The following is an 11,244-nucleotide window of genomic DNA, read 5'->3' on the forward strand; positions in this document are numbered from 1 at the left end:
TAAGGTAAGCAAGGGTCATGTACCTATCTAATTTGTTTTGCTGCAAGTTTTTATTTTATTTTATTTTGGGTGGATGGGACTTGGGAGGGGAGGGGAGTTCTTCTTAGGTTTAATCAACAGATAAAGAAAAGCTGGCAGTGTTGCTTAAGACAATTTGATTTTCAAACCAATCTTCAACACAAACTAAAACCAGAAACTCCATACGAAGTTAAATTAAAGATCTTCTTGCCTGCGACCTAAGGGATAGGGGTGAGCATCGAATTCGAATTCGGTAATTCGGTAGGTTGAAATCGGTAATTTTCGGTAAATGGTGTTGAGATATTTCGACCTAATTCGTATTCGAATTACCAAATTTCGAATTCGAATTCAATTCGGATTGAATTCGGTAAACACAAATTGACCAAATTGACCGAATTGTCCGAATTCCTGAAGCAATCGCAGCCTGTTTTGCTTCGTCGCCTCCTGCCATACCAGTATGCAAAGGTTGCTACTGATGCAGCCACAATCACACCCGCAGTTGCGTACCAAGCGTGTAATGGTTTCTCGATGACGAGATTAGAACTGCCAGCAACAAGAGGAGGTGATGATGATGATGGTTTCTGGCTTGCTGTCAAAGCAAATCCCAGTCCCTACCTCTCAAGCTCACCCAGGTCTTCAATTGCCGGTTTAAGCCTCGTGGCCTTGGCTATAGCTTCGTACTGCTCTTTGGTTCCACCCTCCAGAAAAGAACCAACAAGATGACCCTTATTAATCCAATAAGCCCCAAAAGTCTTTCCCGAGAAATCCCCAAAATGAATTACTTCCCCTGCGTTGTCTCCATAAAACTGCCAAGACAATGTGAAGACGCGGGAGTAGAAGAATGGCAGGTAGTCGAATTCACCCGTCTTTTCTGGCTCCATGATAGCAGCAACAGCATGCCTTGCTGACTTCCTCGCAGAATCTACATGCTCAAGTCTGCGTGTTTCAGCAAACATTTTTACTGGAAAAGCGGCAACATCCCCAACTGCATAGACTGAAGTGTTGCTCGATTGCATCTTCCCATTCACCTTAATCCCACCTTTCTCGAATTCCGAAATTAATTCGAATTCGATATATCCGAATTCAAAAACTATAAAACCGTTTTCGAACCTAATTCGATTTTAACTAGTACTATATCCCCGATTTACCGACCGAATTACCGAATTACCAAATTGAAATCGATTTCGGTCGGTAAATCGGTATTTACCGTAATTGCTCACCCCTACTAAGGGATGGGAATGGAACTTGTGGTAGACAGAACATATCAGTTACCGCACATGATGCCATTTACTATGATATTCCACATCGGAACTCGGAAGAGGAAAGTAAAGATATAAAACGTTCGGCCATCGAATAATTAATAACATGGGGTTAATTTAGCTTTTGTTGGGCCAGTCCAACAGCCGTGGACCATTCCAATAGTTTATGTGAGAATCTCGCATGAATTTTATGTGAGGTGAATCTGGGTCAAGTGGTGTGATTCCAATAACAACTAAAGGTTTCAGTCTAAAATCTAAAGTTTGAATCTATTAAACAATTAAATTATTAAGTATTAAATATAATATATTTGAATGCATATCATATTCGGTGATAAGTGAATAATTTATCAATTAATTTTGGGAGCAAGTTTTGTCTAAAAAATTCAGTGCTACTTAATTTATTCAAATGTTTAATTTTTTTGTTATCAAACGATCTAAATATATTAATATCTGGTTCCATTACATTTAAGTGCTGAATTAACTTATCAAACAGGATTTAAGTAAGAAAATATAAGGAACTAAGTGCTATACGGGACAAAACCCCACATTAGATGAGGTCGCTTTTAGAATTCGTACGAGTTATCTCTACAATCCGCATATGATTAAATAATCAGTTGAATTGCAACGGAGTTTTCTTAACAATCTAGTATCCGCACACAATTAAATGACCAGTTGGATTGCAACGGGGTTTTCTTAACAATAAGTCAAGTCATTTGTGGAAAACAAATGGGACGCTATAAACTGCACTATCCACAGATTAACAAATTAGAAATATGAAAGAGAAAAACTGCACTATCCACAAATTAGAAATATGAAAGAGATGGAGTCAGCCAAAGTGAGGCTCATCAAGCTTAGAATTCTGATGCTCATGGGATGATGTAAGCTGCTTGCCTATTGGGCTGTCGCACTTTTTTTAAGATTTCGTACCTGGTCAACGTTGTGACCTCCTAGAACAGTTAGATGATAGGCCTATAACCGCAAGGATAGAGCAGGAAAACATTAGTGTATGTGAAGTGTCAGCTCTGGAAACTAGGTCTACTTGCATGGCCGGTTTTGGCAAAACTCTAGTGTAACCCTTCCCAAAACACTAAGACACAGCTAAATAATGTCAGCACAAAAAAACACGGCAGGTTATTCAATCAATCTATTAGTTTTCTTCTTTCAAAGCTCAACTCTACTCAACAAATTCTTCGACTCAATTTAACAAGACTCAACTCAATTCTCTAATTGAAACAAGCATCACATATATGTAGGCAACAGGTTACCATATAACTAAAGACTCGAGTGACTTCCACCGACTTGGACTAAGAAACCAATTACACTTAGAAAACTAATTAATCAAGGATTCGAACTTGACTATTCACCGACCAAAATTCAAGGAAACTAACAAGCGGACACCCCTGTGTCGACAAAAAAAAAAAAAAAAACAAGCGGACAGCTGACTAAAACTTTACCATGTAATTGGATAGAGTAACAACTTTAATCTAATAATCTAAACAAAAAAATGAAATAAACTTGGTTTAATTTCCTTCATTACCTTTCTTAAACTAAACTCGTCATTATGGTCAATTCCAATACCATCTCGAACTTGAATCTATATGAAAAACTCTGTTGTTGTATAGATCATATGGAATCTCAACTTACAATTGATCTTCAGTTTCATCTTCTCCAGTGGAAGTAGACGGAACTTGTACTTTTCGAATAATTTCTTTGTTTGATCAGTCTTGTCAAAAAATTCAAACATGTTCACCCATGTTTCATTAGATACTGCATAATTTAATTTGTCCATGCCACCAAGAAAACTTCATGAAATCTTTAATTAACAATTTTTACGTTGCCATAAGCTTCAGTCACATCTTTAATCTGACTAATGATTTCACTTTCTTTCTCAACCAACTGTGAATTTCCTTTTGAACAAAATTTTCATCTTCATGGGCACCTACAACTTCTGTAATTTTTTCTTTCTTTATCTCATAAAAAAATATATATTTTTCTTCTTTCTCGTCACAAATTTTTTTCTCCATCATAACTACAATAAGAATTTTTCAAAAATTTTTCAAACCTCCTTTGCCGTCTTTGCATGTATAAATCTTTTCGCTACATGCAATTGGACTTGGGTGCTGAGATAGTAAAATGTCTTGCTATCCAACTGTCTATTTCTCTCTAACTTTTTAACTACACTATTCAATAATTCTGTGCCTTGTGTAGGTTCCCTGAACCCCTTTTGAATAATATCCCAAATCCCATAATTTGAAAAATATCTCTTCATCCAACTCCAAACATCAGAGTCCTTTTTACCATCAAAGTTAAAAACGTCACAACATCATAATGTTGTAAATAACACGGATCCATATTTTAATTTCACAAATAAGCTCTAAGATCAAAGTCTAGATGTCTGATACTACTTGTTAGTACAAAAAATCGTGCATTAGAAGTAACATTAAATCTTACACAAGAACGACGAAGGCACGGGAGGTTGTTCAATCAATCAATTAATTTCTCTCTATCACGTAACTCAACTCAATAAATTTTGCAACTCAGTCTAACAAGACTCGCTCAACTCAACTCTCCAATTAGATATGAAATAGGCACCGCATATACATAGGCAATAGGTTACCATATAACTAAAGACTAAAGGGACTTCCTAAACCGATACCGACTTGGACTAAGAAATCAATTACACACAGGAAACTAACTAATCAAGGATTGGGACTTGACTATTCACCGACCAAAATTTAAGGAAACTATCAAGTCAACAACTGACTAAAACGTTACCATGTAATTGGTTGTTGGTGTACTTTAATAAAATCTTAATTTTTTTTTCCTTGACCAAATCTTTACAAGGAGTTATAATAATTTATTTGGAAGTTATTTGAATTATAATTGTGGGAGTTTCATTACAAGGAGTTATAACAATTTATTTGGGAGTTATGGGAATTCTAATTGTGGGAGTTACAATGAATTTTGAATGGAGTTATTGTACAATTATTTGAATTAGAGTTACAAATGAATTATTTGTTCAAATGAGGAATTAATTGAGTCTTTATAACCCATTCAAATGTGGATTAATTTTTTTAGGTTACAAATTCTACCAATTGACTACAATTTAATATGGAAAAACCGTTATACATTTTCAACCCCTTTTTCTTAAGGTTTTGTAGCCTATAAATAGTGAAATTCTTTGGAGAATTTGTAACACACACTTTTCTCAACAAAAGATCTTTCCAAATATTATTTTTCTCACACTCATTTCTTTCTCCCTCATTCTATTTTATTTGGGTAAAGTAAGATATTGGGAAGTTTCTGCTTCTCTTGGTTGTGCAGATCAAAGGGAAGCAACAACTATAGAGTTGGGCTGTTGTATCCTGGAGGCGGCGCGCTAGACCTTCTACATCGGTTTAAAAAATACTGTAGGGGCGCGTATCGTCTTAAAGAGAGCGTTCTACGTGTCTCAGCCCTACCGAACTTTTTAGTAGCTGTCAATTCAAGGTGTTCGGATTGAATATCAGAAGCTGTTCATCCAATAATTTTAAGATCTAGTTCGCGCATCAACCCATGCCAAAATAACTTTTGATGGTACAAATCATTTGCATTTATTAATGCAATATTGAGGTATGAGATTTTGTTAATTTCTTTGTTAAATTTTACCAGAGAAATTACTATTACTTATATGATTAATTTGGTCTAGAACCAACAATTTTAAGACGATAAGCCTCTTCACATAAGATAAGGTTATCGTTGCATGTTTTGCTTCTAAATAATCAAATCATAAAACTAACATAATCCCGACGATTAGAATCTTACATGGTGCATAACATAATCGGGACAAATTTTAATAAATAAGATATTTCATGTGAATGGTCATACTTATAGACTGAGACTAGAAAGGATAATATCCATTGATTTTATGTGCTTTGGAGTCTGGTATCAATATTGTGTATGCACTTATAAATACTTCGCAATATATGCCCATTCTACTTGCTCCTATTTTAAAAAAAAAACTTTATATTCAAAGTTTTTGAACTAGTTGTGAAATTGCTAAGTAATTTTAGATGTGTCTTGTTTATCTATGCACATGAAATCTAATGATGAGGTTTTAAGAATAAGTAATTGACTAAAGAATGCAATGCATTTTATAATTGCCCAATTGCATTCAAATTTAAAAGTTCATTACTTTAATGTGTGTGATCTCATAGTTTTGAAGTATGCCTAAAAGACTTGTATATGAGTATTTTCTTGGTTTCGGCTTTCAACGTGATTGCAAAAAAAAAAAAAATTGCTGTACAAAAGTACAAGTCTTATGACATTATAGTTCAAACAATTGTAAACTAGTAGGCCATTAACTTGAATTCAACTGCAGTCGAGATACACCAAACACAATGCATGTATAACTTGGAGTCAAGTTCAATTTCCAAGTCTGCAGACAGCCTCATTTCAAACAATGATGATCTCAAAATATATGAATGACTTTGCAACTATTTAGCTGTTGAATGTGTGTGATTTAAAAAAAAAAAAAAAAGTCAAGTTTCATGTTGATGTTAATGTGTGATTTGTACCCAATAAGATGGCTCTTATGCCTATGTACTACTTTGAGTGTATATCATTTTGAGTACCTAGAACACTATTTCTGCACTATCTAAACATATGGACTCCATGAGTACTTTTGAATGAATAATTGTTAGATATAACGGGGATATGTAATCACATGATAATATTGCATTCTTCAATTGAGTGCATGACTATGACACGTTGAAGAATAGCTCATGTAATTTGAAATACTATGCAGATAAATATCTAAATAGTATCTGCAGAATTGAATGAATCATTTGTTAATGCTTTATCACTATGTGTTTACAAAAAAATGTCAAATGTATTCTTTATGCTAATATACGGTACTTTATTGGTTATCAATATAAATTTCATCTTTTATTAGATTGTTTTGTGGCATATACTCCCAATGATTTTGCACAAGGTAGTGTCGCCTAAAATTGTAATTGTTACTGTTGATCTTGATCCCTATCTTTTGATGTTTACAAAACAAATGGATGTTACTAATATCTCTTCAAAGATCTATTCAGTTATGAAACAAATCAGTTCCAAAGATCAAGTGCAATTGAAAGAAGACAAAGGTTGCTGAAAGCTGTCGGACGCTCAAAAAGACTGCATCGGACGTCCGACAACCATTGAGTATCTTCGGACGCAGAAAACCAGCCTATCGGACGTCCTAAGGAATTGAAGAAAAATTCTCAGTTTTACATCATACATTCGGATGCAGAAAACCAGCCTATTGGACGTCCGAAAGAATTGAAGAAAATTTCTCAAACTCACTGCCTGCTGTCGGACGCATAAAACAGTGCTATCGGACGTCCGACACTACCAACGGCTAGTTGACTGTTCAGCTACTTTCTATCCGTTGAAAGCATTAATGAGGCACTTTCTTAGTCCTATATAAATAGTGGTTGGTCAGACACTTCAAACAACTTTGGCACACTGAAGATACAAAAGATTTAGAGAGATTTTAGTGAGAAAATACTCTTCAAAGAAAATTTGTAGTCTTAGTGGTGTGAGGTTCATTGTAAACTTTTCATTTGTGAGTGAATACTTCATGAGTGTAGCTCTGTGAGGGTTATCCGAGTGATAGTAAAACTTTCTTGCTTGACCAAGTGCGGCTTGGAGCGAGGAGGAAGTGATCCTTCCTTTGTACACAAGAGTGATTGTAATTCATCAACTTGAAGTAGCTTGTTTGAATCAATCTACAAGTTCAAGAGGAGTTGGGTAGTTAATTGGTTTGCAATTCTTTCTTTTTTATTTACTTATTCTTACGTTTATGATTTTTAAATTGTTTATCTCTTCTACTCACAAGCACTTATGCTTTCTTATCAACTGCTCCATTGTGTGGTCGCCTAGAAAAGGGTTGTTTTCGGGTCTTACAATTGGTATCAGAGTTTGGTCTCCTAGAGATTAAGCTCAATCGGCTTTGGAGTAAAGATGACAACCAACAATGCTACGTTTTTTGAAGGACATTTTGTCATTAGACCACCCATGTTTAATGGGTCAAATTATGTGAGTTGGAAAGAAAGAATGATTATTTTTTTGCAATCTATTGATATTGAACTGTGATTTATCATTAGTGAAGGTCCATATGATGCCTCTCTTATAGATGAAAATACTCAGAGATCTATACAAAAAACAAGAGGTGAATTGACTGCTATAGATAGATCTCATCTCACCTTAAATGCAAAAGTTATGAATGTGTTATTTTGTGCTTTAGACTCAAATGAATCTATTAGAGTCAAAGGCTGCAAGTCAGCCAAGGAAATTTGGGATAAACTGAGAGAAATTCATGAAGGTAATGAGAATGTTAGAGAACAAAAGAAGTCCATTCTAATTACAAAGTATGAATCTTTCAAGATGCAACCTCATGAAAATATTGATGAAATGTATTGTAGATTCAATGATCTCATTAAAGATTTAGAGGTGCTGGAAAAAGAATATTTTCTAGGTGAGAAAAATAGAAAAATTCTGAATGCCTTGTCCAATGATTGGGAAAATAAAGTGACTGCTATTGAGGAGGCTAAAAATTTGAATACTATGCCTAATGAATCTCTTATTAATTCTCTTACCTCTTATGAGCTGAAACTTAAGCCTAAGGTGCAAGAGGAAGAGGATGCAAAAGTACAAAAAAATATTGCTCTCAAAGTCTCACAAGATGAAGATGATTCTGCCTCCCTAGATGAAGAAGATGTGGAAGGTGATGACAATGATATCGCACTCATCACAAGAAGTTTCAAACGAATACTCAACAAGAGAAGATTCAGAAAAAGTGGACCTAGCAATTCATTCCCAAATCAGTTCAACAACTCGAGAAATAAAGGGAAACTAGAGTTCAACAAAAGGCAAACTGATAAGTGTTTTGAATGCGGCCAACCTGGACACTATGCAAGTGAATGTCCAATGAAGAAGAGAAAATGTGAAAGAAAATCAAGATTCAATAACTTCCAGTTCACATGGAATGAGTGCAACTCCGATGGTGATATTGAAGAGGAAGAACAATCTGCTCAATTGGCTTTTATGGCTATTGGAGATGACGAGATAACATTTTCTAACTCTCAATCTGAAAGTGATGATGAAACTGATGATGATCTTGAATCTTTCATTATAAAATTGCATGATAGTTTGAAAGAATCTTATGCTAGAAACAAGGAGCTAAAAGAGAAAATTAATTTTTTGTTTCGAAATAATGCAAATGTTTTTCAACAAAATAAAAAGTTGAAAGCTGAAAATGATTACTTCAAAAAGAGTGAGACTGCTTTACATTTTGAACTTGATAGAAAAACAAAGCTTTGTGAATTATTCAAAAAGGAACAAGGTGATTTGAAAAGAAGAATGGATGGTCTAAATGAGTTGATTAAATACAAGAAACAAGTCTGTTTTCAAAAGAATAGGTTGAATTCTAATTCCAATGAATTTGCTATCCATAGGAAAAGGCAAGTCAGATTTATTAAATCCGTTCATGTAAATAATTCTTTGGTTATGTATAATTTTTGTTGTCAAAAAGGTCACATGAAAAGTGATTGTTATGTGAGAAAAAATATGAAAAGAGGCATGAAATGCATGTGGATAGTTAGATATGATGCTAACTTTAACAAATAGGAGATATGATAAGATTGATAAGATTCTTGTTCAATGTTTTTTTAATCTTCTTTTGATGTTTCTGATATTTTTGAACTCAGTTTTTTTTTCTATTTTTTTTACTAAATTTGTATAATGTCAAAAAGGGGGAAAAATAATAATAATGCTGATTTCATGATAATTTGCTGTGATATGTTGCTAATTGCTGTCATTTCTCTGTTTTTATTTGAAATATTGGATTCTCTGTTATTGTTGCTGGATTATAGTAGTTGATTTTTACTCTCATCTTATGATGACAAAAAGGGGGAGAAATGGATGCAATGTGTAAGGGGGAGTTTTTCTGATATTATGAGTTTGGCTCTTAATAGTTTTGGATGCAATGAGTGAGGGGGAGTTTATGCTCATATGCTCAATCTTTTTTCCTTCCATCCATTGTTTTGTCATCATAAAAAAGGGGGAGAATGTTGATTTTGATCCCTATCTTTTGATGTTTACAAAACAAATGGATGTTACTAATATCTCTTCAAAGATCTATTCAGTTATGAAGCAAATCAGTTCCAAAGATCAAGTGCAATTGAAAGAAGACAAAGGTTGCTGAAAGCTGTCGGACGCTCAAAAAACTGTATCGGACGTCCGACAACCATTGAGTATCTTCGGATGCAGAAAACCAGCCTATCGGACGTCCTAAGGAATTGAAGAGAAATTCTCAGTTTTACATCATACATTTGGATGCAGAAAACTAGCCTATTGGACATCCGAAAGAATTGAATAAAATTTCTCAAACTCACTGCCTACTGTCGGACGCATAAAACAGTGCTATCGGACGTCCGACACTACCAACGGCTAGTTGACTGTTCAGTTACTTTCTATCCGTTGGAAGCATTAATGAGGCACTTTCTTTGTCCTATATAAATAGTGGTTGGTCAGACACTTCAAACAATTTGGCACACTGAAGATACAAAAGATCTAGAGAGATTTTAGTGAGAAAATACTCTTCAAAGAAGATTTGTAATTTTAGTGGTGTGAGATTCATTGTAAGTTTTTCATTTGTGAGTGAATACTTCATGAGTGTAGCTCTGTGAGGGTTATCCGAGTGATAGTAAAACTTTCTTGCTTGACCAAGTGCGGCTTGGGGCGAGGAGGAAGTGATCCTTCCTTTGTACACAAGAGTGATTGTAATTCATCAACTTGAAGTAACTTGTTTGAATCAATCTACAAGCTCAATAGGAGTTGGGTAGTTAATTGGTTTGCAATTCTTTCCTTTTTATTTACTTATTCTTACGTTTATGATTTTTAAATTGTTTATCTCTTCTACTCACAAGCATTTGTGCTTTCTTATCAACTGCTCCATTGTGTGGTCACCTAGAAAAGGGTTGTTTTCGGACCTTACAGTTACCTCTGTTTTCAGTCTTAAATTAGTGAGTACTATTTATAATTCCTTCTAGTTTGTTGAAAAAGTTTAAACTTGGAAGGTTGTTAATTTTTTGTGATAGTTAAAAGCTACTGAATAGTACTCCAGGCACTTGATATGGATTGGTTATGATAAATAGTGGGGGTATCTAAGTCCAATGGCTAATATAGAACGTGACTTTTACATGCTATATGCATTTACTTTACCATCTTGGTACAGACTTTAAAATTTGATTGTGAGATTATCTTGAGAATTATATTATGAGTTTCTTGCTCTTTGGTTTGCGTGTGCAAATTAGTGGTGACCAATAAATGATGCGAAATGCCAAGGTTTTAAAAACATGGTGGTAATAGAAGTGGTGAAAAAAATAAGGGTGATATCATTTTATTACTCAATTTATGAGTATAATTTTTGGATCTATTTTGACTCTTATTTTGAGTTGTGCAGACTAGCACTCACTAAAAAGTATGATCTGATGTGAAGGTATTCAAAATATTTTCTTGGTATTTTTTCAAAAGCAAAATTAACCATGAAGATTTTGAGAATGGGTTCTAGTGCACTACTAGATTACTGCCCATTGAGATAAAATTGAAAAATCGAATATGAGCAAATATATGCCTATATTATTTGGCAAATATAAATGGATAAGGAATTTTCTCACCAAAGATTGGTTCAATAGATCTGAACCACTAAGAGAGATTATTTTAAAATAAATTCGGGGATATCATATCTTTGCTATTTTATTGTGTAAAATCTCAAGCTTGAGTCAAAGACATGATACACATCAAGGGGAATGGGACTTGAGGCTAAAATTTTAAATTGGAACCATCTATGAGGATACAACTACCTAGGGACTGGAGATCCCAAGAACTAGGTCAGAGACAAACGAATCATAGAATGGTTTGGATGAAAACCATGCATATA

The 11,244-nt window shown here is 34.3% G+C and overlaps 1 protein-coding gene across 1 annotated transcript; it reads right to left on the reverse strand.

Annotated features, from left to right (window-relative positions):
- Window positions 1-629: 629 nt before the first annotated feature.
- LOC113724232 (monodehydroascorbate reductase 4, peroxisomal-like) lies at window positions 630-1,034 on the reverse strand. The gene has a single exon (XM_027247154.1). The coding sequence runs from the start codon at window positions 1,032-1,034 to the stop codon at window positions 630-632; it is 405 nt and encodes a 134-aa protein (XP_027102955.1).
- Between the last annotated feature and the right edge of the window lie 10,210 nt (window positions 1,035-11,244).

This window comes from Coffea arabica, chromosome 2c (genome assembly GCF_036785885.1).
Source record: "Coffea arabica cultivar ET-39 chromosome 2c, Coffea Arabica ET-39 HiFi, whole genome shotgun sequence".
NCBI classification, from domain to species: Eukaryota; Viridiplantae; Streptophyta; class Magnoliopsida; order Gentianales; family Rubiaceae; genus Coffea; species Coffea arabica.